At 47.2% G+C, this 27,091-nt stretch overlaps 8 protein-coding genes across 10 annotated transcripts; 3 read left to right on the top strand and 5 right to left on the bottom strand.

Moving 5' to 3' along the window:
- Positions 1 to 5: 5 nt before the first annotated feature.
- On the bottom strand, positions 6 to 6,050 carry LOC117903883 (poly(A) RNA polymerase gld-2 homolog B). Its single transcript, XM_034816382.1, has 8 exons — positions 4,357 to 6,050; positions 2,880 to 4,300; positions 2,123 to 2,492; positions 1,803 to 2,064; positions 1,606 to 1,749; positions 1,229 to 1,538; positions 753 to 1,166; positions 6 to 88 (listed from the first exon to the last, which is right to left on the bottom strand). Coding segments are annotated over exons 1-8 (3,741 nt in total). The 5' UTR covers positions 5,176 to 6,050; the 3' UTR covers positions 6 to 87.
- Positions 6,051 to 6,177: 127 nt separating this feature from the next.
- Positions 6,178 to 7,539, bottom strand: LOC117903890 (NADH dehydrogenase (ubiquinone) complex I, assembly factor 6 homolog). The gene is made up of 4 exons (XM_034816392.1): positions 7,321 to 7,539; positions 7,148 to 7,262; positions 6,458 to 7,083; positions 6,178 to 6,400 (listed from the first exon to the last, which is right to left on the bottom strand). Exons 1-4 carry the CDS (start codon positions 7,485 to 7,487, stop codon positions 6,319 to 6,321), a joined length of 990 nt encoding a protein of 329 aa, XP_034672283.1. The 5' UTR covers positions 7,488 to 7,539; the 3' UTR covers positions 6,178 to 6,318.
- A 549-nt stretch (positions 7,540 to 8,088) lies between these two features.
- LOC117903897 (glycine-rich selenoprotein) lies at positions 8,089 to 8,545 on the bottom strand (the record flags this gene model as incomplete). Its single annotated transcript, XM_034816400.1, has 3 exons — positions 8,404 to 8,545; positions 8,256 to 8,340; positions 8,089 to 8,191 (listed from the first exon to the last, which is right to left on the bottom strand). Coding segments are annotated over exons 1-3 (207 nt in total), but the record flags the coding sequence as incomplete, so codon positions are not given.
- An 86-nt stretch (positions 8,546 to 8,631) lies between these two features.
- Positions 8,632 to 17,974, top strand: LOC117903885 (anoctamin-6). Of its 3 annotated transcripts, none has more exons than XM_034816385.1 (9): positions 8,632 to 8,859; positions 11,998 to 12,527; positions 13,936 to 14,508; positions 14,589 to 14,644; positions 15,010 to 15,559; positions 15,622 to 16,243; positions 16,353 to 16,558; positions 16,618 to 16,899; positions 16,965 to 17,974. In XM_034816385.1, exons 2-9 carry the CDS (start codon positions 12,033 to 12,035, stop codon positions 17,211 to 17,213), a joined length of 3,033 nt encoding a protein of 1,010 aa, XP_034672276.1. In that variant the 5' UTR covers positions 8,632 to 8,859; positions 11,998 to 12,032; the 3' UTR covers positions 17,214 to 17,974. The 3 variants fall into 3 exon arrangements, with proteins under 3 accessions (XP_034672276.1, XP_034672277.1, XP_034672275.1); XM_034816386.1 differs by lacking the exon at positions 8,632 to 8,859 and adding an exon at positions 10,442 to 10,689 and having other exon boundaries at positions 11,998 to 12,440; XM_034816384.1 differs by lacking the exon at positions 8,632 to 8,859 and adding an exon at positions 10,442 to 10,689.
- A 965-nt stretch (positions 17,975 to 18,939) lies between these two features.
- On the top strand, positions 18,940 to 20,441 carry LOC117903893 (4-nitrophenylphosphatase). The gene is made up of 5 exons (XM_034816395.1): positions 18,940 to 19,087; positions 19,155 to 19,236; positions 19,296 to 19,597; positions 19,658 to 19,865; positions 19,922 to 20,441. The coding sequence occupies exons 1-5, from the start codon at positions 19,079 to 19,081 to the stop codon at positions 20,233 to 20,235; spliced, it is 915 nt and encodes a 304-aa protein (XP_034672286.1). The 5' UTR covers positions 18,940 to 19,078; the 3' UTR covers positions 20,236 to 20,441.
- On the bottom strand, positions 20,382 to 21,717 carry LOC117903892 (pyridoxal phosphate phosphatase). The gene is made up of 3 exons (XM_034816394.1): positions 21,576 to 21,717; positions 21,125 to 21,508; positions 20,382 to 21,068 (listed from the first exon to the last, which is right to left on the bottom strand). The coding sequence occupies exons 1-3, from the start codon at positions 21,582 to 21,584 to the stop codon at positions 20,529 to 20,531; spliced, it is 933 nt and encodes a 310-aa protein (XP_034672285.1). The 5' UTR covers positions 21,585 to 21,717; the 3' UTR covers positions 20,382 to 20,528.
- Positions 21,718 to 22,454: 737 nt separating this feature from the next.
- Positions 22,455 to 23,894, top strand: LOC117903889 (BLOC-1-related complex subunit 5). Its single transcript, XM_034816391.1, has one exon. The coding sequence runs from the start codon at positions 22,704 to 22,706 to the stop codon at positions 23,724 to 23,726; it is 1,023 nt and encodes a 340-aa protein (XP_034672282.1). The 5' UTR covers positions 22,455 to 22,703; the 3' UTR covers positions 23,727 to 23,894.
- Positions 23,895 to 24,404: 510 nt separating this feature from the next.
- On the bottom strand, positions 24,405 to 26,530 carry LOC117903891 (AH receptor-interacting protein). The gene is made up of 3 exons (XM_034816393.1): positions 26,304 to 26,530; positions 25,963 to 26,139; positions 24,405 to 25,872 (listed from the first exon to the last, which is right to left on the bottom strand). Exons 1-3 carry the CDS (start codon positions 26,394 to 26,396, stop codon positions 25,180 to 25,182), a joined length of 963 nt encoding a protein of 320 aa, XP_034672284.1. The 5' UTR covers positions 26,397 to 26,530; the 3' UTR covers positions 24,405 to 25,179.
- Between the last annotated feature and the right edge of the window lie 561 nt (positions 26,531 to 27,091).

Raw genomic sequence — 27,091 nt, 5'->3', positions numbered from 1 at the left:
GTTTCTGATTGTTTTTGTTTTGTTTTGTGTTGATTTTGTTTTCCAAGCATGGAGAGTTCTTTAAGGGTTTAAATTCGTTTGTTTTTATCTGCAAATAAGATGAGATTTATGTGTTTAAAAAATGTAATGCAATCTAGTTACACGACGAGACAATACATACAAAACAAAACATGAAACTAGAGGCTTCCTAACCCTGTCATCAGTCGCGTCTTTGCTGGATAAATATATTATTTGCTTGGCTAATTTTAATACAATTTGTCTTTCCTTTTCTGTTGCAAGTTTCTATGGGTTATGCTTTGTGTGTGTGATTCTTTTTGGAACTAAAATATAAATTAAATATGGTTTCACTATTAAGTAGTTAAAAAGTACTTTGAGCAGTCTTTCAAAGGGTTCCCTGAATTCAATTTATAAAACAAAAGCTCCAGTAATACCTATAAATAGAAACATTATTGCACTAATTCGTATTTGCACGTTCTAGTATCATCCAAGTATATATAATTGATTTGCTCAGTTCCACTCAGGGTATCTCAACTCCTCAACTCTGCTACAAAATACTCCCCCCCTCCCAATTCGTTCTATAGTACCATTATCTATTGAATGGTTGTTCTAACTTGACATCTTATAAGATATATGTACATATTATTCTTCGATACATTCACATAAACTACTTAAAAATATAACGTTTACATATACCAAACTGAACAACATGGCAAACAATCACTGGACGCATCAGACTACGATTAAAGGCCCACCAAGATGCCGGCGACATGTGCTTGTTTTTGTTGCTGCCAGCAACAGTGGCAGCAAAGGTGGATCCGACGCGTGACTGGCCGTGGCTGTTGTTCTGGCTGTGGCTGTGGCTGTGGCCGTGGACGCTGCCATGCAGTTGCTGATTTCTAAATACGTTTGCCCCAAAAATGGGACCAAACACTGAGCTGATATCCAGCGAATGCTCCAACGCACGGGCAGAGGCCACAAAGGTGGCCTTAACGCGCTCAAAAGTTGCACCGTCGTAAACGGAGCGCGCCGTGTTGGATAGATCGAATGGCTCCTCAATATTGAGCTCCTTCCACTGGTAGGCATCATTTTTATAGCTCTTGGCCAGGCGACAGGCAGCCACTGGCAGTACACCGCCGGTGCGCACCGAAATGGCAAGGTTACGAAAACTAAAAGAAAGACAACGATAAATGTATAATAGTATATAGCGCAATGACGGTCCAGTACTCACTCAAAGTTGCTGTAATATTTGAAGAATCCAAGGAAGAGCTCCCCGAGTGCCTGTTGATTTTGTGTGGGATATGGGTCGATGGTTTCTATCAGATTCAAATCGAAGCAATCCTGCTGCCCGAGCTGAAACTTTTCCGGGTAAAGGGTGTGCAGGCATGGGAGGACGTGCGGTGTGCAGCCATGCTGTAGGTAGTGCAAGACCATCAAGACCAGCGAATAGCTGGAAATGGTCATGCGTTTGGCATCATTGATGTCATGGAATTGGGCCCACAGCTTCACCACAACCACCAAAGGACGTGTGCGCCAATCAACTACAGGATCAGAGAGGCGTGTCAGAGGTGTACCAATTCAAGGCAGAATATTTTGTATGCGACTTACGCTGTGCATAAAGTTGTAGCAAGTAGGTGTTCATGATTCCCACACAATTGTTAAAATTCAAATCAACTTCAATCGAATTGATGATGTCCTTGAAGCGCAATATTGGAACACGCGCCTCAATCAAATTGAAATCACGAAAGATACCTGCAACAGGGACAACAGAGAGACTTAAACTCCCCTTTTACCTTCCTTCTTACCTGTCTCCTTGAGCACTGACTGAAAGAGAGTCAAAATCATCAATGCCTCGGCCCGCTTCTCACTCTGCATGTTGTGCGAATGTTGATAGTGCTGTGGATGCAGTTGCTGCACCTGATGGTGGTTGTGTTGATAATGATGCAGGTGATGTGCATGCAAATGTGGTGGCCCGCCCACGAGGCACATATCAATATCGGATGAGTCAGTGCCAAAGCCAGTGATGGTCGAGCCCACCAACCAAATACGATACTTGGAGAACATGGGCTACAAAATGATACGAGACTCTTTACGATCTGTACTTTCGCGCGTGCTGTGTACTCACATTCATCCAGATCAACAGAAAGCGCCACAGACGCATCTTTATCTTGAATTTCTTTGTTGTCTGCTGGGCACCACGGAAGCGGTTCCACATCTGCAGCGACAACTTGTCGTATTTTGACATGCAGAGCAATTTCTCTGGCTGCACGGTCAGCTCCATGTTGCGCGCTTGGGTCAGGTAACGATCTGGCGGTAATATAACATCATACCAGGGCACACTATTGGCTATGGGCGATGCTCCACGATGCGGTAGTGGCCCATAAGCTGCGGCTGCGGCTGCGGCTGCAGCCAGGCCGTGTGGATGTCCGTGCATATGTGTATGGTGTACGCCTGCTCCTCCACCGCTCAACGGTGATCGAGCGGGACCTGCCAATCTAAACATTTAACGCAATTTAGATCTATGCCACGGACTCGAAACTTTACTAGTATATATGTATGTATGTATTTCGTTTCACAATATTTTGAATATAACTTTCCGTTCCCGAGACTAGCACTGTTGAACGAATACGGAGAAACTGACAAAATTGCTAGTTGTGTCTGGCGAAGTTTAGTCTTGGCTTGGTCTAAGCCTACTGTCAGGGATATCATATGGATATTCCAGTGACTAGTGGCTTGCTCTGATCGGATCGGGTTTAGTTTTGTGTCTAAATATTATTAAAGGCGAAAGGTGTTAATTCACACGAATTATTCTGCGGTGTCTTTCATTTTCCTTTCCTTTTTGCTATCAGGAATAGAGCTTTTGAGACCCCCTGCAGACTCACCGACTGTTGTTGCTGTTGCCACTCCAGTGGGACTCACTGCCGTGGGACGAAGAGTTTGAGGACAGGGCGGGCGAAATAGAGCGATGTCCAGGCACGCTGTGGGGCGATACTGTTGTTGGATAGCACGGAGAGCTTGGATGTGGCCAAACGCCAGCCGGTGGTGGTGGCTGAGGTGCCGGTTGGGCATACGCCTCGCCAAAGTGAAAGAAAAGCTGCTGCTGTGGTCGCTTGAGACTGTGGGGCGGCTGCTGCTGCTGCATGAGGAATGGCACACCTGAAGGAAAATTGTTGGGGCTGTTGCTTGCCGCCTGCCGCTGCTGCTGCTGCTGCTGCTGCTGCTCGCCCGTGCCCGCTGTTCCGCTGGCCGCCGCCGCTGTGATTGCCTCGTCCAGTTGCGCGCAACTGATCATATTTGAGGGCGTTGTGCCCGGGGAATGACTGTGGCCACTGCTGGCCACCGGCGAGAGCAGGGCCAGCGGCAGTGGTGGTGGTGGCACAAACATATTCCCAGCCACAGGAATAGCCACTGGTGCGCTGGTGCCCAACGCAGGCGGCGACGTGGCCGTTGTTAGGGTGATGCTGGGCTTCGACAGCAGCGACAGTTTCCCAACGGCCGGTGAGCCAACAGGAGTTGTGGTGGCTGCTGTTAATGCTGCTTTGCCTCCAGCTGCTTCGGTCACTCCTTCGCTGCAGGCCTCCGCATCCACATTGACGTAGGTGAGATTATACAGATTCTGATGCTCTGAACTGGTCGGCGTGGCCGCTGTCCCACCACCCTCGATCACCGCATGGTAATGATGCTGATAGTAGCCATTCTTTCCGCCATTTCCACCCTGTGCGCGTCGATGCATTGCATTAAAATTGCTGATGGGCAATATCTCAATGGACTTTTGTGGCCCAATGCTGCCTTCGGGGCTGTAGTGCATCTTCTTGTTGTTACTGTTCCCATGATTGTCGCTGTGCTTACGCCGAAAGTGGGTGCTTATGCCATGCTGCTGCTGCTGCTGCTGCTGCTGCTGTGGCGTCTGTTGCTGCTGTTGGGCATGTTGCTGCTGGTAATGCTGATAGACACATTGAGCATTCCTATAGCGCTGCTGTTGGTAGCCTCCACCGCCGGCTGCCCCTGTTGTTTGATGCCTGCCAAAGCTGTTGCTGTTGCTGCTGGTTTTCTCGCTGCTGTTGCTGTTGCTGCTGCTGCTGTGGGCCTCTGGCAGCAGTTCCTTTTGCAGAAACGATGCTATTGTCAGCTGCTTGGGCTGTGGATAATAATATTGATAATAATTTTGCTGATGCTGCTGATAGCCACCCCCAGAGTTGCGCCTCTGGTCGTAGGACAGAGCTGGCTGCTGCTGTTGCTGCTGTTGTTGTTGCTGCTCCACAGCCAATGCCTCCTTCTGGCTGGCCACAGTCATTCCCACTTGCTAAATGTGAAAACGTAATTAATATAAACAAAACCAAGGCTAGGGGTACAGCTCACATTCTTCATTTGATTGGTGGGCTGCTGTGGGTAGTTGGTCTTCCAGAAGCTCAATGGCTGCTGTCGCGGTGGTCTCGCCGCCTTCAGGCTCTCCCCAGCTCCTGCTGCTGCCGGCTGCTGCTTTACTCTCTCCGTTTCTCCGGTCTCTGCATTCTCAGTGGGACTGTTGCTGGAGCTATTGCTGCACACACTGGTGGCTGCTGCTGTGCTTGAGGTCTCCGTTGAGGAATCGGGACTGCTCCGATAATACGACGATGTGGACTCTATGGATGTGGAGGGTGAGCTGCGTTTCTTGCTGCTGCTCAGCCATTTGCTTGATGTTTTCTGGCTATTATGAACGTTATTATTATTGCCATCACTCAGCTTGCAGTCGGACATTTGTTGCTGCATTATGTTTTGATTTTTCATTAACAAATTGTTGTTGTTAAGATAGGAGGATTGATGCTGCTGCTGTAGATTGCCGTTACTCCCATAGTATTTCTTTCTGGCCAACGAATGACTGTGATTCGTATAGAGCATCTGTGGCTGCTGCTGCTGTTGTTGGCTTTTAGTGTGGTTGGCGGCCTCGTTGAGGCCATTGAGGTTGGTGATGCTGGTGTGGTAGCTCGTCACCTGCCTCAGCATATTCGACGTCTTACTGCTGTATTTGCTGTTGTACTTCAGATTGCTGCCAGGCGATGATACGGCCGTTATTTTGGGCCTGAATTCCCGCTGCTGCTGCACGGGCAGCACTCCAGCGGTGGTGGTGCTCGTGGCAGAGTCGGCGGCAACTTCTGCGGCTACAAAAATCTTCATGTCGTCTCTTTGGATGGCATACATGAGGGGATTCCCTTGTGTTTCGTGGGGGACTGGATGCAGTTGGGTTTTCTTTTCGTTTCGTGGTTTTTTTTTGGGTATAAAAATAAGATACCAGCCGAACTGCTTTTATTTTGTTTGTGTGTGTTGGCTTAAGACTATGTTTTTTTAAGTTAAGTGTAAAATAGTTTGGTTTTTTTTTCTTGTTTTTGTTTTAAATAAATATATTTTAATATTTTTTCCTTTCTTTTTTTGTGGTTTTTTTTAAGTGGTGTATAAATATGTTAAATATTTTTTGGTTTTTATTTTTTTAATTTTTTTGTTTGTTTTACAATTGCTTTTTTATTATATTTAATTTCATTTCAGATTTGTTTGATTTCTTGGAGGAAAACTTAACTTTTACTTTCTATTGACCGTCACTTTTTAAGCCCGCCAGTGTACCGAGTACCGTTAGATTTCAAGAGCACTGCAAATGGCACATACACATATACACACGCACTGTTTTCGTTTTTGTCTGTCCTCCTCTCCTGCTTCTTCTCTCCTTCTATCACATTCGAAGATCTGTTTTGTGTGCAAAGACGCGACACCACAAAGTGCCGTTAAATACAAAGAGAGGAAGCCGCTAAGCGGTAATTCTGCAGCGAATAAAGGCGAATGAGCAAACACAAGAGCGCGGGGGCTGGGGCGAACGGGCTCCTTTTTCTTTTTTTTCCCAAAAAATATGTATTTTATAATTTACAATTTAAACGGGGCGGGCCTGGCCAAAACGGTGCTATTTCTTGTTGTGCGTCGTCCTCTAGTTCACACTGCTCCGTTTTTTATTTTTTTATTGGGACTGTAATACTTCTAATACACAAATCGAATCAAACATTTATAAAATCTAAAATTTTTCGCACCGACCGCTTTAAAAAGCGGTAAAGCAACTAGTTATCGAATATCTCTGCGATCCCTAGTCGATATTGTTATCGTCTCACCATATGGCCGTATTGGCGCCCCCACAGCAAAATTCAATTTCTACAATTTCGCTTATTAAAATATTATTACCGAGTACTTTAAGTACCTTCTCCTTGCAAATTGAATTAGTTTACATTTTAATAGTTTAACAATTTGGCTTTAGGCTTATCTGAATCTATAACTAACTCCTGTCACGAGGCTGAGGGATGCTCCTCAGTACCTGTTGAACAGAGACTTCCAGAAGAGGCGGGCCGGCAGCATGGTGTCACGTCCCACGCAGCTCTTGTGGGTGAGCCTGGAAAGGAATGTGAGCTGGGGATGGTACAAATGGTACAGAATGGACTGGACTTACAGGAAGTCAGCGCGTCGTAGTCGCTCCAGGTAGCCTTCGGTGGCCACGGCGGACAGAAAGATCTTGCGCACCGGACGCGGTACTTGATCGTGCAGCTGTCGGGCCAGTTTAAGATGTGTGTTGGCCGCACTGGCCACCTCAAAGATGCACTCCTCGACGCCCTTGTCGTCGCTCTTGCTGCGCAATATGCGCTCCTGACTGACCCCGTGCCGCACCAGCACTTCGAGGGGCACACAGACCGCTTGCTGGCGCCCCGCATGTGGTATGGCCCTCAGCAGTGTGGCTATGCCCTGAGCCTTGCCCAGATGGGAGGCTGCGTGGTCCACTTGCAGGTCCTTGGCGCCGCTCACCTCCACCAGCAGATGCAGCAGCGAGGAGAAAGCCTGCTCGGCGTATTCCTCGAGTTCACGCAGGGACTCGAACCCCTGATTGGGCGGACGCTCGCGCGCTGTGACCAGACGACGCAGATAGATTTTGTTTAGCTTGCGGGTTCCCACGGCGTGCTTCAATTCCCGCAGAACTGGCTGATCCTTCACATACGACTGCTGGGAGTCCCGCTCGAAGCATTTGTCTATGGAGTCGTACCAGAACTTGAGGCGCAGCTTCGCAATTTGCGGCTCGATTTGCTGTGGGGAGATATGTAGGTTAAGAACCCTTTCCTCTACCCACGAAATGGCAATCACAACTCACGTGTCCGCTGACTGACCGGGAGACCTCCACGTTGAAGGCACGTAGCGCAAAGGCGGCTCGTCGCAGCTCCCGCGGCAGCAGCAGCGTGCTCAAATAGTTTTCATAGTCATATTTCCTAGGGAATATATAGTTTTAGCATATAATACTCGGGTGGCCTCGTAACTCCAACTTACTCTACCAGGCCCATGCAGTACTTGGAGCCGAATCCATTGTTATCTGGCTCAACGGCCTCTGCCTTAGCCGGCTGGCCACTTGAGCCCCTGCTGGCGAGACATTGGCCTTTTCCAGTACTTGCATTAAGTAACAATTGGTTATTCCAATTTCGTACCAGGCGCCTCATCTGTTACCGCTCTTCTTCTTCGATGAAACAGCTGATTTCAGATTTACATTGAGGCTGTCCGCAGTGAGCTGCACAGCACCAGGCACAAAATACCGATAAACTCAACAAAATACCGATTGCGGCATTTAATAATGAAAGTTTAATATTGCAAAAGCTGTAATATTAGTTTCTTGAGTACATTTCATTAAACCAGAAATAAAAACTACCTTTCTTGGTATTCGATTAGTATAGAAAATGTAATGGATAAAATCGAGCTAATTTATGGGTCAATTTATGATGGTCAAACTTCACAGCGACCCCAATATCAGTTGTTCAATCGCATCCGCAGCAATCCGCTCAAGTTTGAGTTGAAGAATGCTGCGTCATTAGCGCCACCTTGGGCGAGATATGAACCTGGTATCGGAGTCATGTAAGGTGCTGCTTCATCCGACTCATCTTGGAATATGCGCGACATCCGTCCGTTGTGGGGAGCTGGATGCCGCTACTATCCTCATCCGCCGCCTCCCTCAGGGGTATTGCAGGACATGGAGTTCTGGATCCGGCCAATTCGTCGGTTCGGCCTAAATCCTCCTCCGCCGCCACCACTGCTGCCACCTCCTCCGCCACCGCCTCCTCCTCCTCCGCCGCCTCCCCAACCATTGCCACCACCGCGTCGATTATCGTTGTTGGTGCCTCCGTTGAAGGGGGCTAGGAACGTCTGGAATCTGCAAGGAACTGCGCTTAGTACTGGGCCCATGGGACAGCTGCAAACACACACACTGGACTTACAATTGCTTAATGATGAACCAGATCCCCACAAATATTTCCACTATACGCTGCCAGTCCCAAGGACGCTTCTCGCAGACGCGACCATCTACAAACATAAATAACGTCAGAACTGTAGGGAACAAAGGGCGAGACAGTTAATTGCACTTACTGCGGTCGATGTACACCATGCTGCGGCCCTGCGAACATGCAGGATGCTCCTAATTCCACTCAATATTTCACAATTTAGACACGAAAATCAAAACAAAAAACGACGTGGTGTCAATTGGTTAGAGATGATAATTATTTCGATAAGTTTCTTGTGGCACAATATCTTTGCGGTATATTTTGGTATATTACTGGGGGTCTCACGGTATATCTTATCGTTAACTCCGCGGTCACACGGGACTAGTGCAAATGAACAAAAAACAAAACAAAACCTGGTGCCCGAGATCTAACAGATATTTGCACCTTTATTATTAGTGAGTGTGAAAGTGCGGGGGCGGGAAACAGCAGCAGCAACAGTAGCAGCAGGTGGAAATGGGCCCTGGCTGGTAGAGGCTGAATATCGTAAATACTAAGACGCGTTGTAACTGCACACAACCAGAAATCGGCCAAGTTGACCAAGGTGAGTACCCCAGGCAGTTAGACTGCCAGTAAAATCCACATGCCTGCTAACGTACTAATATCGCATTGTTTCTAACCAAGTTGCAGTCCTCGTCCTCCTCCCCCACAAGCCCACACACCAGAGACAATTTCTGTATGCAATCTGCTAAATATAGAGACACGCTCATGCCCAAAAGAAGATGTAGTTGCCGCCAGTGGTGGCGGTGGTGCATCATCATCACTCGAGCGTACCCATTTCCTGGCTAGCAGTGTAGCTTCCAATGTGTTGAATGGCTCTCAAATGAACAATTCCTTCTTGAATGTCTTTTGACGGCCACCGCCTCTTTTTCCACGCACAAAATTTGCGTGTTTTGGACTATTTTCCGGCTTTACATCTGCTCGACTCTCTCTCTGTGTGTGTGTTTGTGTCTGTTTGTCGGCCTGTCTGGCAGCGAGTGTGAAACAGGTTTCGAATTGTTAGACAAGCTAAAGATAAATACGTAAATTATTTTTGCACTTTGCTTTTGTCAACAATATTCGCTTCAACTTGACCTTTGCCGTTCCCCAGTCTTCCATGCTAATTGTTCACCCCAACAACTCGTTCTGGTTCATGCGGCCGGCCTCTACATTCGTCTGGGGAGCGTTGCACAGAATCACATTTTGGAGTCAGTCATCGTCCCAGTATTCCCACCGAATTTTGGATGTTCAGTCAAGGTCAATGATTTCTCTACACACTCTCTATGTGGCGTTTACCCTATCACGAGGGAGTATATTAGCTCAACGCCCATACATAGTGCTCTCGACGAAGATAATTTATGGATTTTCTATTGAAAGAAAGAGAGAATCTATGTAACACCACAGTCCAAACTTATAGGAATCAACATTAAGAACCGAATGAGTGATCATTAACATGCAACAAAAGTATCTCCGGTAAAGGATTGCTGGAGGGTTCAAAATCTTTAATTTTTGGATAAGCATTCCCTGCTGGACTCCCTGGCAGACTTGAAGGATATATGTACCCGTATTTCCCAGTTTATAAATTAAGAATAACTCTCAATTGAGCGATTTTGTTTGAAACCCATTTGCCGTATCATTCCCCGAGCTCTGTGCAACGTCACATCTGGCTGCACGCCTGCCTGCCTGCCTCTATTTGGGCAATCAGTTGATTGTTCTTGTTGTTTTATGTATGTCTCTTGCCTGTGTGTGTGTGTGTGTGTGTGTTTGGTTTTATTTTATTTTTTTTGGTGCTGTTTCTAGTTCGAGTTCTGGGGCGCTGCTGGGTCTGGCTGGCTACTGAGTTTGGCTAACCCCCTCGTAGCAGAGCAAAATGCTTCTGCTACGAGCGTGTGTTTTGTTTCGTATTTGGTTTTTTCAGTAATCGGCAAACAACGCGAGTGAGCGTACGCATATTATTGGGGGCCTTCTAATATTTTCCGTAACCCCCCGTCTGACATCATTCCTTCTGTTTTTTTTTTTGCGGCGGCGGCTTTCGTGTGCGTGCGATTTTTTTTGTTGCTGTTTCTGGTTTTTGTTTAAGTGTTCACATTTCTTCTGCGTCACCTGTGTGTGGTCTCTCTTCTTACCCGCCTGCGCTACTCTCTCAGTCGTCGTCGGGGTCGTGTAATACCGTTATGCCCGGGCCTAGGCGCCTCTGCGCAGCCGCCCCCCGTTCGTGTGTGGAAACGACGTGGATCGCCAGGAATCGATAACCAGAGAGAGGAGAGGAAGGACGAAGCCCGAAGCCCTGCACACAAAAGGATCCAACGATCATCGAAACAAGCAAGAAAATAAAACTGCCATTCTCCACGCTATTCTCTCTCTACCTCTCTGCCACTCACCATGTATTCGGCGGGTAAATAAATTTAATACAAAGAAATATTAAAAGTTCTCAATCAACTTCCATCATTTGATCATTGCGCTTGAGCCCCAACCCACCTCACCCCAACCGATCTAAGTACATATTTTGTCTTTTGCTTCTTTTTTATTGAATTTGTATTGTAATTGTGTGTTGGATCGTATGCTTTTTGTTGAACGAACACACCTTTTTGTATTGGGTTTCGATTTTGGTTCTCATTCTGTGTATAAACTGTGCGCCGGAAACGGATCATCAAACCCACATCACCCCCTAACCAAACATTCAAACACCATGCCATTCCATCCATTCATCCATCGAAGCTCCTACACCACTCATGTGTGTGGGCAGCCATATCGTAAACGGGGGCATCAATTATATAATTGACCGCATTTAAATGACCCCGTCTACCGTGTTGGTATCAGCAAAACAGCAGCAGCAGCAGCAACAGCAACAGCTGGGGCTGTGCCTGTGGCTTTGGCTCTCTGATAAGTTTTGCCACCGAATTAGCAGCAGGCGGCAAAATGGAATCGTATGCCATCATCCTCCTCTTTCCTACACATTATCTGCACTCCATGGCAGGGCACTATCGAAGCACCAAGCGAAACTTATCAGTAATTAATATGTGGAAAGGCTTGATTATTTATACCAATACTATTGGGGCCCTCTTTAATTTGAATATAGAATTTGTTTATTTGTACAGGTAATCAAAGTGGTGCAATTGCAGAGAAAATATATTATTTGTGGGCTTACACTTGCACATCCTCTACAATACCCAAAATTTAGACTTACAATTCAGCTAAAGCCAGATATCCATTAGAACAGCAACGTCAATATTTACTTTGTAAATCAACTCTTAAACCAAACAAAATGAAACCCTAAATCAATGGATAAGAAACAATTCGTACAGGATTTTTTGAACAGAGAACAGATGGACATATTATTAGGATGTTAATATGAAGCGACACCAAGGAAAGCATATTAAAATCAGATCCCAGTCATAAACCGATGGGCGCTGCTGGCAGACGCGTGATCTCTGCAATAGGTATCCCGATTTTATAGATTCTTTAACAAAAATAACTAAAGAAGATCAAATGCCAGCGAAATCGGCAGGATTTAGAGCAAATATATTCAGGTGTAATAAGGGGTTAATTTCAATTGGTGTACCTTGGGTTAAGGGTCCATCCATCATTGTTCCATAATGTCATCTCATCATCCACTTCCTCGTAATACACGTACTAAAAAACTTACCTTATTGCCTAGTCCAGACATTCCCGATTAATCCCTCAAATGCCCAATTCGTTGCAGTCCGCACCCACGACTACGACTATCCCGAATCGGAGATGGACGAGCGCGAGAGCCTGTACTTTGACACCATTTCGCTGGCGGATTCGGAGGCGGCTGCGGCGGCGGCCGCCCACCGCAAATCGCTATCACAGTCGCGCAACACCATCTACCATTCGGCCGTGGATCTGGCCAACGATGAGACGCGCAATAGTCTGCGCCTGGGTAGTGGCGCCGCCGCCGAGCATGCGGCTCTGGCGTGGCAGCCCGGCTATCGGCAGTCGACGGCACTGGAGCACCTGAACGGTGGTGGCGGTGGCGATCAAACGGATGCAGTGATTGCCGCACAAATGCTGGCCCTGCACAACGGACGCAATCATTTGCCCACGGGGATTGGTGTTGGCGGCCATACAGTTACTGGAGGAGGAGCTCTAGGAGGAGCAGGAGCAGGAGGTGGTGACGATGAGGTCTCTAGACGTCTGTTAAGAAATAGTAGCACAGTTTCTAATAAAGATAAGAAATTGCCAATTACATACTCCCAGTGGAAATTGAGGGTAAACAACAACAATAACAAATACGATCCAACAAAAAACAAATTACGAACCACAACGAATTTCCGCACGAAACGCTTAAAAAAACCAAAAAAAAAAAAAAACCGCCTCGCTCTGCTCGTCGCCTCTCTTTTTTAGTCCTTCGCACTCACTCACTCTCACTCGCTCTCATCAAATTCACCTGACCAATCAACCAATTCAAACCCCCCACACACCTGCCTGCTCGCTCTCGCTCTCCCCTGTCTCGATCTCTTACTCTCACCGTTTGTTGCGGCAGTTGTTGTTGTTTCCATCTCATCCACATTTGCATATACCGTACCGTACCATCCATCTCACATCACCATGTATCCCATTATCTTAGAGCGTGCTCTCTTGTTATAGCAAGCTTTCGCACTCTTCGAACGTTCTCTTTTGCTACACACGCACACTCACACCCACACACACACATGCATTCTAGACGCCTCTTCTTTCACACTCTTCTTGGTTTATTTGCTTCTGATTGATGATACCCTTTTGCAGAAAGAGTAAATTGATTTAATTAAATGTTTTCTTATGCACCCAGAATTAGCATATTTGCATTTTAGGCATCCGTTTGTCTGCATTTAATAGGTACATATCTCTAGCCAAATATGATGCCAGTAAAAATACCATATGAACAATCGGTAGAATTATAGATGTACAGATATTCCACCTACCGATCTGTCATAAGATAATTTCTTTGATTGAAAACCCCGTTTCAATTGCAATCTAAATTGATTAACAATCTACATAAATCAAAGAATATATCAAGAAAAATATGCATATGTAGCTAACAATCTGCAAAGGGTATCCAATACTTCGGTACACCGAAAGCTTTCATATTTCCCCACAAGTTTGCTTGACGGAACTTTTGTTTTTGGGTAAATGAAAAACTGTTTTGTATATTTTGTGTATTTTATTGTAATTATATATAGTCTGTACGTTGCTGCCACAGCTGCTGTTGCACGGAGAAAAGTGTCTGTATATATTTAAATTTCAATAAATATATAAACAAACATCTCCAATCTGTGCCGCCGCCTCCCGCCTCGTAAAGAGAGTGTGAGAGAGAGAAGTGGCGACATCAAATCCATTCTGCTTTTCGCCCGCAACGGTCGGGTGTTCTTTCGATCCGTCTCTTCAAAAATGCCCGCCTGCTGTGGCTTTCTGGCCTGGCTGGGCAACCAGGAGCCCCCGGAGGAGTCTCGCACGGTGATGGGGTGGGGTCCGGGGAAGTGTAGGCATTCGCACCCACACGCTTTGTTGTGTTCAACCGTATAGATAACCAACCAGCTGTATTTTTAAGATCTGTCGTCTCTACGTCTCAGCGTGATTCACATACGGATTTTCTAAAGCTCTTTCGTTGTTTCTCTCTTTTATTTTTTGGTTTCTACAGACCTATAGACGCTTTGATGATGGAAAACGTAGTGTGGACTTTGTGCTGGCCTACAATGGCGAGGATCAGGTGGAGGATCATCGACACAAGCGAGAGATCTTCGAGGCGAATCTGCAGCGTGAGGGCCTGCAGCTGGAGCACAACAAAGTGCAGCGCGTGCACTTTATCAAGATTCATGCCCCCTTCGAGGTGCTCTATCGCTATGCAGAGATACTGAAGATCAAGGTGCCACTGAAGCCGATACCCGGCCAGGATCAGATTTTCGATGAGGCGGCGCCCGCCTTCAAGTCCTGCTTCACCCGCATGTGCCGCAGTCTCTTCAGTTCCGTGCAGCTAAACACGGAGCTCTTTCCCGAGCGCGAACCGCGCATCCACCTGGAGTTCTCGCGCAACTATCTGGAGCTGTACGACACAGAGCATCCCAACTTCTTCGATGACAGCACTCGGTACTCCATCATCAACTTTATATTGCAGCGGCAGCATTTTCTCGAGGGCGAGGAGACAGCCGACAATCTAGGCATCGAGAAGCTCGTTCAAGATGGCATCTATACATGCGCTTACACCCTGCATGATGTGAGTTTTTCGAATATGCATTAACATATTTCCCATGCTAATGTACTTTATTTTGATTTTGTGTTTCTTTTTGATTGCAGAAAACGGACAGGGATCGTCTGCTCAAGGAGTGGGCCAACATAACCAAGTGGAAGAAGTAAGAGTGGGAGGCCTGGGGAAATTAATGAATAATTTGTGTGAAGATGGGAGAAGTTTGAGTTTGAGTTTACGTTTGCTGAGAGATTGTAGGAGTAAATTATTCAACACATTCGAAGGTGCTGTACTTTAAGATATTTTAAATGTGGAAATTAGTTTCTTTTTTATTTTGAATTTCTTGAAAGAATCCCAGGTACTCGCTGTCAGCTTATGCCTTTTTAGAATACATAAATTCTCCCATCAAACACTTTGAATTGGAAATCTTCTTAGCATATATTTGAGATATATTTGTTAGACTCTACTTTCCCATATAAATATTTATTATAATAAGTACTGGTATTAATCCTTCCCATCTATTCTGTACAGCCTCCAGCCACTGGACCAAATCAAAGACTACTTCGGTGCCAAGGTGGCACTGTACTTTGCCTGGCTGGGATTCTACACACAAATGCTGATACCCATTAGCGTATTTGGTTTGCTCTGCTTCCTCTACGGCTTTGTGACGTGGAGCAGTGATCCGATCAGTCGCGATATCTGCGAGGACAGTGGGACCATCATGTGTCCGCAGTGCGATCGCAGCTGCGACTATTGGCGCCTGAACGAGACGTGCACGTCTTCCAAGTTTAATTATCTGATAGACAACAATATGACGGTGGTATTCGCCCTGGCCATGGCCATTTGGTCGGTGACCTATTTGGAATTCTGGAAACGCTATTCGGCGGGGCTGGTGCATCGCTGGGGACTGACGGGATTCACGCATCATGTGGAGCATCCGCGGCCACAGTATCTGGCCAAGATATCGCACTCGCGGAAGCTGGCTGGCAAGACGCAGGGCACCACTCTGGATCCGGATGTGCCCTTTTGGAGCATCAAGTTCTTGCCAAATTTTACCAGCTACAGCATCATGGTGTTGTTTGTGAGTACACAAGGACTGTTTTCCCTTGCTTGGCCAGTCCTTGATCTCGTTTCATTTGACAGATTTGCATATCAGTGATTGCCATTGCGGGCATCATCATCTATCGAATGGCACAGCGTGCCTCACACAGCATCCTCGGCAGCGAGAACTCAATGACCTTCAAGGTGATGATCCTGCCCATGACGGCGGGCATCATAGATCTGATTGTCATCTCGCTGCTGGACCTGGTCTACTCCAATTTGGCCATACGTCTGACCAACTACGAGTACTGTCGCACCCAGACGGAGTACGACGAGAGTCTCACCATCAAGAACTATGTGTTCCAGTTTGTCAACTACTATTCCTCGCTCTTCTACATTGCCTTCCTCAAGGGCAAGTTTGTTGGCTATCCGGCCAAGTATAATCGCGTGCTGGGCTTCCGTCAGGAGGAGTGCAATCCGGGCGGCTGTCTCATGGAGCTCTGCATGCAGCTGGTGATCATAATGGCCGGCAAGCAGGCAGTGAATGCCATTGTCGAGATGCTCATTCCTTACTTGATGCGCACTGTCAAGGAGATGATCTACCGCCATGGCTGGTACAAGAGCCACAAGGAGCAGCGACTGGTGCCCTACAATCAGTTTACCGAGGACTACAATCTACTGCCCGCCGAGAATAATTCACTTTACGTGGAGTACCTGGAGATGGGTAGGTCGCGGGTTGATCAGAAACCAGCCCCAAAGCACCGACAGTTTTCCGTTGTAACCCATCTCTCCCATCTCTCTTCCATCTCCCTCTTTATGGCGCTGCTGTGCAGTTGTGCAATTCGGTTTTATCACATTATTCAGCCTGGCCTTTCCGCTGGCACCGCTGCTGGCGCTGCTCAATAATGTGATCGAAGTGCGTTTGGATGCCATCAAAATGTTGCGCTTCCTGCGACGCCCTGTGGGCATGCGAGCCCGGGACATTGGCGTGTGGCACAACATCATGACTGTGGTCACACGCATAGCCGTGGCCTCCAGCGTGAGTCTGATGCAAAACAGAAATCAATGTAGAAACCTTTCTAAGCTGCCAATTTGTAGGCCATGATAATTGCATTTAGCACCAACCTCATACCGAAAATCGTGTACGCAGCCTCAACGGACGACCGGGAGCTCAATGGTTATCTGAACTTTACTCTGGCGTACTTCAACACGAAGGACTTTCAGGTGCAGCCACTGCTGGGCGGCAGTCAGTATGTCAACGAGACAGAGTGTCGCTACACTGAGTTCCGGAATCCGCCCACAGATGATCATCCGTACAAGCGGCCCATGATCTATTGGAAAATACTTACGGGTCGTCTCGCCTTCATAGTCATCTATCAGGTATGGCCCTTCGCAAGGGGAAACATAACTGAATTCGGCTAATATTTTGTTGTGGCGACCCCCAGAACATCATCAATATGCTGCAGGGTGTGCTGCGCTGGGCCGTGCCCGATGTCTCTGGCCGGCTGCTGAAGCGCATCAAGCGCGAGAACTTCCTGCTGCGCGAGCACATCATTGAGTACGAGAAGCAGCATGCCATGCTGCAGGCCCAGACAGCAGTCCAGAACCAGTTGCAGCAGACCAAGAGCCAGGAGTCGTCGGTGCTGCGCCAGCGACATGGAGGAGGCAATGAGGATGCAACCTCATTTGTTTGAAAGCCTGAAACGCCTGCCTGCCTGCCTATATACATATATATATTTATGTATATAAGTTCATTCCTTGATTATTCGTTGAATTTTTTGTATATACACGCGGACCCACGTCCAGCAGTTGTTGTGCTTTGTACTTAAGATGATTTTTGATAATGTGTGTGTGAGTGTGTTTTGCATCGAAAATGCTCAAGAAAGTGCATTTTGATATACTTTATAAACATTATTGTTGGAATGAGATTACAGTTGGAATCAGATGTAGCTAATTTATGTAAAGAATCATCTTTGCTTTGGCCAGCGCCAGCACACATCAACCATACAGATTATACATAATGGATAGATAGAAAGATGTAGTTATATTTGTACTTTGTAGAGGAGGGTAATCAATGTCCAATGTCCAAAATGTGTGCATTATTCGTTTACTTTGTGTTGTATTATTTATTGTTTTGCCCTGCAAAGGAATGTATAGGAGGATCATGAAAGAACAAACAAACAAAACGAATTATACACCATAGTATATACATATGTGTGTACATATGTACATATGTACATGCCTGTGTGCTATGTATCTACTAAAACACTAAGAAACAATCCAATGTACCTTACCAGGCATATACTTGCTCTACCTACAACAAAACGAACACAAACATATGACACAAATATGTAGCGGTCCGCTGTCCCACACACTCCCCCCCTCCCGCATTGTTTATTGATTGTTGAATCCATTGCGGAGTACGCTAGGAGGTATCTTTTGTATGTACAATCTCTAAAGGATGATCCCCCAAAATATATATAGTATAAAGTGAATTGTTGTTTTGATAAACATATTTATGCATACGATTGCAGCGATTGCGTTTGCTATTTACAGCAACAAAAATAATAACAATAATGTTAACAAACTACGAATACGACCATGAAAGGGTTACAAACAAAGCAAAACGCCCCGAATAAAGAATGATCCAAGCAGCAGTCAACAAATCAAAAGAGAATAATAGTTTTACTTTGATTTATTGGAAACACATTCACTCCATGGGATCTGTAAAGATTGAGCACATGGAAAATGTTTTCAAATTTGAAGAGTAAATATTCCTTTCAGTTCCTTGAAGGGTGTTGGTGATTAGGGAAGGGATCATATCTCAGCAAACCTCAATGCCACCTTAATTTCTAGAGAAATTGAAGAAAAGAATCTTGGATTCCCAGAGACTTCATTTTGCATTAGCTTTTGTTAGCGCCATATAAATGGAATTTAAGTCCAAAAATAGTTATATGATATGCTCCACGTTCCAGCGCATATCCCAAGCAGATAAGAAACACAGAGAGAGAGAGAGAAGGAGCGAGAGAGTGTATCATTTGAGCGCTTAATTAAGACGAAAACAGAACCGGATAGCATTATAAAACGAATCGAGAGGCGATGAGCAAATCAATTGTAACGGAGTGGCTTGGGACGACAGCTTTCAATTGAAAGTGACACCCAGTGACAGGCCAGCGAGGAGGCCTCAATTGAGGCGTATCCAAGTGACACACTTGCAGCCACCCACCCAAGCCAGAGGCAGATGCCGATGCAGCGAGCCATGGAAAAAACAAAAAAGCAGCAGCATGGGGCGACTAATGCAATTTGTAAAAAAAATATCATAATGCAACCGGTGCTTGGTGGAAGGGGGAGGGGAGGGGTGGGGAGGGTGCCGGCATTCTAAATTGTCTTTGGAAGGTGTCTTCCAGCGCTGGGTTGTTGAGCCGCTGAGCTTAGTCACAAATCTGTTGCGACTGGTAACGCTTGAATGGGATTCTGAGCTCTCTCTCTCGCTCTCTCTCCCTCTCTGTGTGCCTCCTCCATTTGGGATCTGTAATCTGGATTTGTGTCAGCTTTCGTAATGAGTTTGGTGGGTTCGTTCCAGCTGAATAATCCGCTTTGGGCAGCTAATCCCTCATTATTTCTGTTTCCGACAGTCGAAGCATCTCAAGGAGCTGCATGGAGCAGAGCGACAGCAATTTTTGGACTCCTTTGATCTGGTCTTTTGCGATTGTGATGGTGAGAATGTGACTCCCACAGGAACGCTTCAGTTTTCCTTTTACTTTGCGTCGCTCCAGGTGTGGTCTGGTATCCGCTTCGCGACTTTATACCCGGCTCCGCACGGGCTCTGGCCCATCTGCAGCAACTGGGCAAGCGGCTGACATTTGTGACCAACAACAGCATCAGTTCTCCCGAGGAGCACATCGAGAAGTTTGCCCGTCAGGGCAACCTGCATATAGAGAAGGACCAAATCGTGCATCCGGCCCAGACCATTTGCGATCATCTAAAGTCTATAGCGTTCCAGGGACTCATCTACTGTCTGGCCACGGCACCCTTCAAGCAGCTGCTGCGCGATGCAGGCTTCCACTTGGCCCCAGAGGTGAGTCGATGGCCGGAGCAGTGCTAGTGCCTTGGTGACCTGTTTGTGGTCCACCCTTAGACCGGACCGACTGTCATCAAGAGCCTGAAGGATCTCCATGAGGCCATTTTCGACGGCATGCCTGTACAGGCCGTGGTCATCGATGTGGACTTTAATATGTCGGCGGCCAAGCTGATGCGTGCCCATGTCCAGCTGCAGAATCCACAGTGCCTGTTCCTGGCTGGTGCCGCTGATGCTCTCATACCCTTTGGCCAGGGCGAGATTATAGGTAAGTGCCTACCCATGACTCCCGCTTCTACGCTTTAGTCTCTCTGTAATGCTCAGGTCCTGGTGCCTTTGTCAACGTCGTGACCGAATCGGTGGGCCGCCAGCCCTTGGTGCTGGGCAAGCCGGGCGATGCTTTGCGCCAGCTACTGCTGCAACGCCATCCGGACACACCGCCGCAACGTGTCCTCTTTGTGGGCGACAGTCTGGCCAGCGATATCGGCTTTGCACGCGCCAGTGGCTACCAGACACTGCTCGTTCTCACTGGCGGCACCAAGGCCTCGGATGTGACACGCCTGCCAGCGAGTCATCCACAGCTGCCGGACTTTGTTGCCGATTGCCTGGGGATCTGGTCGATAGCGATTGACGTTTGAGCTTGAACCTTAGTCCCCCAACAGCTGTAGTATTATTATCTATCGATCCCCCCAAGGCAAAAGAACATTTAAAGGGTATCTAATGGTCGTAGCACAGCGCAGCGCCCCTTCCATGCCATAACCATAGCCATAGCCGTCACAGTGTATTGTGTGTAGTGCCAGCTGTATTTCAGATAACGATTAAAATATGATTTCGAGCTGATTAACAATCATCCAACAATTACCCATTACCCCCGACTGCAAAACAACTTTGTTAAACTAGGAAAAAGAAGTGAAAAGATATAGAGAGGGTGCTAGACATGAGACTTGGGTGCCTCGCCCAGCAGCTGAGCCACATCGGCCACGGTATCCGCATAGTAGTCGGGCACCAGGTCGGGCGAGGTCTCCGCCTGGAGCTGTTCCAGCGAGCAGCCACCGCTGAGGACGAGCAGCGTCTGGAAGCCACACTGTCGTCCAAAGCGTATGTCCTGGGCCAGCATATCGCCCACCATGAGCACACGGTGCGGTTCGCTGATCTTCAGGTGCTTGATCAGCAGTTCGCCCAATTCGCGTCCGGGTTTGCCCAGCGTGAGAGCCTGCTGGCTGCTGGCCTCAACCAGGATGGAGGCAAAGGGCCCCGGGCCGATGATGTTGACACCCTTGGCCACGGGCAACAGGCGATCGGTGGCGCCGCCAATGAGCAGGCACTCGGGGTGCCGCAAGTACATGTGAGCGCGCAGCAGCTTCGGCGATGTCAGATTGAAGTCCACATCGATGATGACGGCGCGCACGGGCTGGCGGTCGAAGATGGTCTTGGCCAGGCTGTCGTAGCTCTCCTCGATGAACTCGTTGGGCTGTCAAGGATACACATGTATAGACGATAAGGAAAATCGATTGGAGGATTACTCACGCCATCGAGCAGCTGGTAGCCCGCCTCCCGCAGCACAGCCTTGAACGGCGCACTGGCAATGATGTAGATCAGACCCTCGAACTGAATGTCGCGCAAGTAGAGGACAATCGACTGGGCCGGATGCCAAACCTGTTCGGGGGCCACATGGAGGCCCAGCTTCTCGAAACGCCTGACGCACTGGTCCACGGTGCGCACACTGTTGTTGGTCACAAAGACAACGTCCTTGCCGGCCCGCTGCAGTGCCGCATAGCCGTCCACGGCCCGCGGCACACTGGACTCCAAGCTCCACACAACGCCATCGATGTCGCTCAGCACCCGATCAAAGGAGTCCACGAAACGGCGTCTCTGCTCCTCACTCAGCTGCAGAATATGCTGTGGCTTGCCCTGCGAAATAAGTGTATGGAGATTTTAGACTGTTTTTCCAGATTGCAAATCGCGAGTCGGGACTCACTCTCTCCATGATGTGTGTGGTTTGCCGGCGGGTTCGTCTCTGGTTTTGACATCACGGAAATCGACACCAGAAAGCAAAACCGAACGAATTAGCACCTCAAAAGCAGAGCGTCCCCCCGAGACCGCTGACGGCAAACGCGATAAAAATGCTGGAAATCCTAATTTAGCAAAGACAAAGAACGAATACCCTTTGTTGTTTAACCTTATGCGGGACCCAGCCAAAGATCTCATCAAGTTTGTAGTACTCTCTGTGCTTAGCGTGTGTCACAGAGAGAGAGTGAGAGGAAAGCTAGAATCAAAACATAAGAAAGATAGGCACGAATACAAACACGGGAGAGAGAACGAAGAACACTTCCTACATGGCTTATCTCTCGCGCTCTCAGCCACGCTGCTACTGATCTTATGTATGCAGCGGAGCATTAAAATGCACGAGCTGATATTTCTCTCTCCAGCGAAACCCGAAAGTGGGGCCTCCCGTGCAGCTCTTCCATGGAAGCGTAAACATTTGTAAATTACTTGGAATCGTATGATATGACCCATAGATAAACAATTGAGACATTAAAGTGGCGCTTCATTTACAATCTAATGGTTACTCATGTACAACTCTATCTGCTAGCTTTTATTTATCATAATAAAATGCAGGCTTCTGCTTACTTACTACAATTATTATCCCTATAGTCTCCGATAGCGGGGAATGTTGTTTTTAAACAACCGTTGGACATGAAATTTTAAATTAATAGCAATGCATATATAATATAAATAAATGTTTTTTAAAACCGTTATAAAAACAGTTTAAAAATAGTATATTCTGGTATTTCCAAGGCTTCGACTACTGCTATTTATCGGTATTTTCGATATGTTAGTATGCTGCCCAATCAGAAGGACGCGCTAGTGCATTTCCGTGAACGCGTATCGCAGAATCCGTGTTTCCATTGTTTTTTTGTTTGGCTATTTTCAGAGTGTTTACAAGAGCGTAGATTGTGCTGGAATGATGCAACAAGTAAACGAACTATAGCCAATGCACGGATCACTGCCTGCAGCAGATTAAAACAGCTGCGGGCCGGGCTCAATTGGTTCAAACAGGAGACTGGGAGTGCCTCAAGACGCCTGACCACTAATCAATCGATAAATGGGGGCCGAGCACTCCCAGCAGCGGGCCGAGGCCGACGGCCACGAGATCTTTGAAGGCAAACATATGCCCGGTGGCGCTGGCCTACCAGATGGCAGCTCCATGGCCCTGGCAGCGGCGGCCGGAACGGCGGCGGCCAACAAGCGGCGCGGCGCTGGTCTGAACAGACAACATACGGTGCCGGGCACTGGTCCGGCCAGCATTGTGATAGCCAGCAAGCAAATTATAGCGGATGCCTCATCTCCGGCTAGCTCGGAGCTGAGTCGGCCGCCATCGCCGCCGCTGAGTGTATGCTCCGACTTGCCATATGTCTCCTACACAGACCGACCCATCGGGGACTCACCCAAGATTCGTTCCAAGCCGGCCCACCTGCTGCAGCAGAGCAGCGCGAGCCGGGCGGCCAACAGGAAGTCTCACCCGGGCGGCTTCACAACCACCAGCAAGCCGAAGCGGCCCCAGTCGACGGTGTCCAGCCACAGCATTGTGATTGTGAAGCCCGGGGCAAGGGACACCAACGATGACATCGACCCGGATCTGGCCAGGCTTCGCAGCATTCCACAATTCCTGCCCGTTCTGCGCGAGTCCATCAGCTCGGCCACATACACGCGAGATGCTGAGATCCTGGAGCGCCTGCACTCGCAGCATCTCATCAACATTTGCACGCGCATGCAGACGCATCTCAATCTGTGTGCCTGCTATGTGTCCAGCGAGCAGAACCACCTGGTGGAGCGCACAAAGGTCGTCAGCAACTCCATCACCACACTCTTTGCCAGCTTCGTGGACATGCAGAAGACCTATGCCTCGTATGCCGAACAGTTTGCCAAGATCCGGAGCGTCTCCCATCAGTTGAGTCGCTGCAACTCGCTGCTGCACGAGAATATTGCCAGTCTGGAGGCAATTAACAATTTTCTGGACGATGAGGACCGCCTGGAGCCGTTCGTGTGGCGCACCGATGACAACAAGCTGCGCGGCGAGGCAGAGGGGGCCACCGGTGGCAACAGCAGTCGTCTGTGGCGGCTGTAGAGGGTCACCTGTGGAGTCTCTCTCTGTGCAGGACTAAACCAATCGCCCCCAAAGATTTTCTTAGTACGTAATTTACGTGTATTTACTGTGTATATTAATCGTTAACTAATGCCACACTTAATCGTGATTTTAAATTAGTAAATGCAAATCAAAATGATTTATCCAAAAGTCAAATGTACTTCTCCTTTCACACACCCTTTGCGCACACCTTTGAAATCTATTTTTAAATCTAGGTCATCCTCCAGGCTCTGCCTCTCTCTCTCGTTGCAGCGTTGCAGCCTCTACTCAGGTGTGTTCCTGGAAAGTGGGCCACCAAATGGCAAAGGCTTTATTTAGCCTGATTCCAGTTTTCTTTCTTTTTTTCTTTTTTTATCTCCTACGTCATTTGCTGTTGCAGGCAAGGGATCTATAAATATTTTGACGGGGAACAAGGGAGGGTCTCAATGCACCTCAAATATAATCCGACAAATAAATGAATTTTGCTACATGCGAAGTATTACAATAATTTAATTGATTAAAAACCAGAACCCTTTTTCTGTGCTTAATTTTGCCCAGAAAATTCTACGAAAGATGTCCCAAAGTTCTTAGAGAGAATACTTCCCATATTAAAAGATCTCTAAATAGTTGCAGTTTTCCTTTCGAATGTTGTCAAATGTTACGAATAATAATCCAAAATCCTTCGCCGTTTTTCAAGACGATTTTTAATATTTTCTCACAATCAAAATGTCATACAACAATTACAATCAAATTACAGCCAATACATGTATGGAATACACATGCTTACACATATACATACATACATACATATAGTATTTCTAGTCTTAGGATAGTTACATACGTAGTTTCTAGATCGATGTACAAATCGAATACATAGGGATTACAACATTGGACACTGGGGGAAAGTTTTCTGGTTGTGTTTTTTGTTTAGTTTTCATCTCGGTTAACTCTACGAAGAGCAACAACTTATAAACTATTCGTAATATACACAGACACATATAATAATATATTATAATATATGGAGTATAACTTGTTGCTTAATATTGGATGTATAGGGAGAGGGATTGAAATCTAGCCCTTTTGGGGATTAAAACATTCTTGTAGTTACTTTAAAGTCCAGAGATGAATGAATGGCTTGCCTCATGTGGTGCATTGTGCTGTGCTGTGGAAACCGAAATTCCGAATGTGCCGAAATGCAATGCTCACAGAATGATACGACAGATAGATGGCCTTCTGGCCCTCACCATATCGCCCGTATGCGTCTCTGCCTTATCGTCCGTAATAACTTGTAGAGAGCCCAGCAGGTGAGCAACAGGTTGGCCAGCGAGAATAAAGGTATGAAGCGGCTGCGTCCTAGAATGCTGAAAATGGAGGGTTCGGCTAACTGTTAGCAGCAGGTCTCATAGTTGCTCCAATAGACCAGGAGCATTAGCAGAAGGTTCGCAACACTTATATTCTAGAAGAGCTTCTGCATGTGTATTCGGTCCTGGACGTTGCGAGCCTGCTGCTGCTCCTCAATCGATTTCAGCTCCTTGGCCACCGTCGACTTGAGGCTGCTATCCAGTGCCAGTGCATCAATGAAATCACGACGTGCCTGCATCGGATTCCAGGCACCAGCATGTGCCTTGGCCCGCCTGAACAGAGCCTTTACGTTTCGTGGATCCAGATTTAGCACCTCGTTGCAGTGCTCGATGACGGCATAAAAGTCCCCGGCAATGAGACGACACTGGGCATAGTTCAGCAGCAATGGTGTCTTGATCGCAGCCAGCTCCATCCATTCACCATCGTGTGGCTTCTCCTTGAGCATGAGCTGCTCAACAATGCCCACGGCCTCGCGATAGCAGGTCTCAGCATCGGTATACCGATTCGATTTGTAGAAACCATTTCCCCGCTCCCTCAGTGTGTTGGTGGCCAGCATTTTCTCGTCGTCGGACATTTGCCAGCGCTCCTTTTCGTACTGCTCGGGCAGCTCAATCGAGGTCAGCTCTATGATGAATTCCAGGTCCACAGGATGCTGCAACAGGGCATCCAAATCGGGATAGCCAATGCCCTCGTTTTGTAGTGTCATTCCACAGCAGCGGCGTCGTTCCTCGGGCTTCTTTCCAATGTCCCTCAATGTCTTTGATATAAAAGGATACTGGGGACATAGCTGCCAGGGCGGAAATAACGGAAATTGGGTCAGTGAGATCGTGTTGCAGACCTCTCTCTCTCTCTGACATACTCTCCGGTGTATACATACCGATTTGTGCACCGTGAATTTGGCCACCTCGTTGAGGGACATCTGCTGCACAATCACCTCCCAGACCTCCAGTTTGAATTTCTTGCCCAGGACCAGTTCCATGGGTTTGCCCATCTTTCTGCTGTCATCCACAGTGCGTCCGTCATGGGCTGTGCGCGTCAGGAAGTGGAATTTCACCTGTAAACAGGACCGACAAGGAGAGGGAGGGGTTATTGCATGAACTTTCCAGGGCCTTGGCCTAATTTCACTTGTTACTATGGGGGTGTGCAGCAGTAGCAGCAACAGCTGCCCCTGCTGCATTCTGAGTTTTTTTTTTCTTGCTTCTTGGATTTAAATCCTACCCGTGTGCCTGGCGTAAGCTCAATGTAAGCGTTTCCCGGATTGATAATCTCCTTGCGGATGGGCTTGTTCTCAACATTCTTCTTCTGCTCCATGGCGATGTGGTTTTCAGCGAATGTGGTTTCTGATTAAGTAGCACAAGTGTCCGCACTCCGAACTGCTCTTTGTCTGCACTGAATGGGTCCGTAAACAACGTCCTATTGTTGTCCAGCTCGGAAATAAATGCAAATTTTTCTAGAACTGACCAAAACAAGAAGCGTTGACAGCTGACTAGGGCTGGTAGAAAAATCGATAGTGCCATCGATACTATCGATGGTTGGAAAATGAGCCGACATCGCAGGTAAAACGATGGGTCGGCGCACTGCAGGCCCATCACTATACGAACAGTTTTGGTTGAAAGTAATTTATTTGAAATGCATTTGTAATTACCCTGTAAATTTCTAAATTTCCCCTAACCAGAAAATAAAACAAATTTCTTTAAAGAATACTATATCATATGTATATGTAATTTGTATGCAGGTATCAATCACTGTTATTTTTCAAGGTAATTTCAAATAACCGTCACCAACTTGAATGAAACACACCGATCTTTCGAATACTATTCATATAATTGTAATGCAGGTATCAATAAATGTATCTACATATGTATGTAACATTCAGTGGCGTAGGCAGAAAATGAATGGAATAGATATTAGAAACAGATACTAGAATATACATAGCAAACACACATTCAGATATGCATGTTATTTCTAAAATGTAATCTTTCTATAAAAGAAAATTCGAATATACA

The sequence above is a fragment of the Drosophila subobscura genome, chromosome A, assembly GCF_008121235.1.
Source record: "Drosophila subobscura isolate 14011-0131.10 chromosome A, UCBerk_Dsub_1.0, whole genome shotgun sequence".
Taxonomy (NCBI): Eukaryota; Metazoa; Arthropoda; class Insecta; order Diptera; family Drosophilidae; genus Drosophila; species Drosophila subobscura.
This window is presented reverse-complemented; position numbering and strand designations above follow the sequence as displayed.

What these genes read in the sequence shown, in the direction of transcription:
- LOC117903883 (XM_034816382.1), bottom strand. Translation starts at nt 5,175, where the DNA reads ATGTATGCCATCCAAAGAGACGACATGAAGATTTTTGTAGCCGCAGAA. An exon ending in CCACCAATCAAATGAAGAAT is followed by an intron (nt 4,301 to 4,356) that starts GTGAGCTGTACC and finishes TTTCACATTTAG; the next exon opens with CAAGTGGGAATGACTGTGGC. An exon ending in AAATATTACAGCAACTTTGA is followed by an intron (nt 1,167 to 1,228) that starts GTGAGTACTGGA and finishes TCTTTCTTTTAG; the next exon opens with TTTTCGTAACCTTGCCATTT.
- LOC117903892 (XM_034816394.1), bottom strand. An exon ending in GCTACCAGCTGCTCGATGGC is followed by an intron (nt 21,069 to 21,124) that starts GTGAGTAATCCT and finishes TATCCTTGACAG; the next exon opens with CCCAACGAGTTCATCGAGGA.
- LOC117903891 (XM_034816393.1), bottom strand. Translation starts at nt 26,396, where the DNA reads ATGGAGCAGAAGAAGAATGTTGAGAACAAGCCCATCCGCAAGGAGATT. An exon ending in AGCTTACGCCAGGCACACGG is followed by an intron (nt 26,140 to 26,303) that starts GTAGGATTTAAA and finishes TCCTGTTTACAG; the next exon opens with GTGAAATTCCACTTCCTGAC. An exon ending in AATTCACGGTGCACAAATCG is followed by an intron (nt 25,873 to 25,962) that starts GTATGTATACAC and finishes CCGCCCTGGCAG; the next exon opens with CTATGTCCCCAGTATCCTTT.
- LOC117903893 (XM_034816395.1), top strand. An exon ending in GCTTCCACTTGGCCCCAGAG is followed by an intron (nt 19,598 to 19,657) that starts GTGAGTCGATGG and finishes GTCCACCCTTAG; the next exon opens with ACCGGACCGACTGTCATCAA. An exon ending in TGGCCAGGGCGAGATTATAG is followed by an intron (nt 19,866 to 19,921) that starts GTAAGTGCCTAC and finishes TGTAATGCTCAG; the next exon opens with GTCCTGGTGCCTTTGTCAAC.
- LOC117903890 (XM_034816392.1), bottom strand. Translation starts at nt 7,487, where the DNA reads ATGAGGCGCCTGGTACGAAATTGGAATAACCAATTGTTACTTAATGCA. An exon ending in CCCGGTCAGTCAGCGGACAC is followed by an intron (nt 7,084 to 7,147) that starts GTGAGTTGTGAT and finishes ATCTCCCCACAG; the next exon opens with CAAATCGAGCCGCAAATTGC. An exon ending in CTACGACGCGCTGACTTCCT is followed by an intron (nt 6,401 to 6,457) that starts GTAAGTCCAGTC and finishes ATTCCTTTCCAG; the next exon opens with GCTCACCCACAAGAGCTGCG.
- LOC117903889 (XM_034816391.1), top strand. Translation starts at nt 22,704, where the DNA reads ATGGGGGCCGAGCACTCCCAGCAGCGGGCCGAGGCCGACGGCCACGAG.
- LOC117903885 (XM_034816384.1), top strand. An exon ending in CGTGGAGTACCTGGAGATGG is followed by an intron (nt 16,244 to 16,352) that starts GTAGGTCGCGGG and finishes GCTGCTGTGCAG; the next exon opens with TTGTGCAATTCGGTTTTATC. An exon ending in GCATAGCCGTGGCCTCCAGC is followed by an intron (nt 16,559 to 16,617) that starts GTGAGTCTGATG and finishes GCCAATTTGTAG; the next exon opens with GCCATGATAATTGCATTTAG.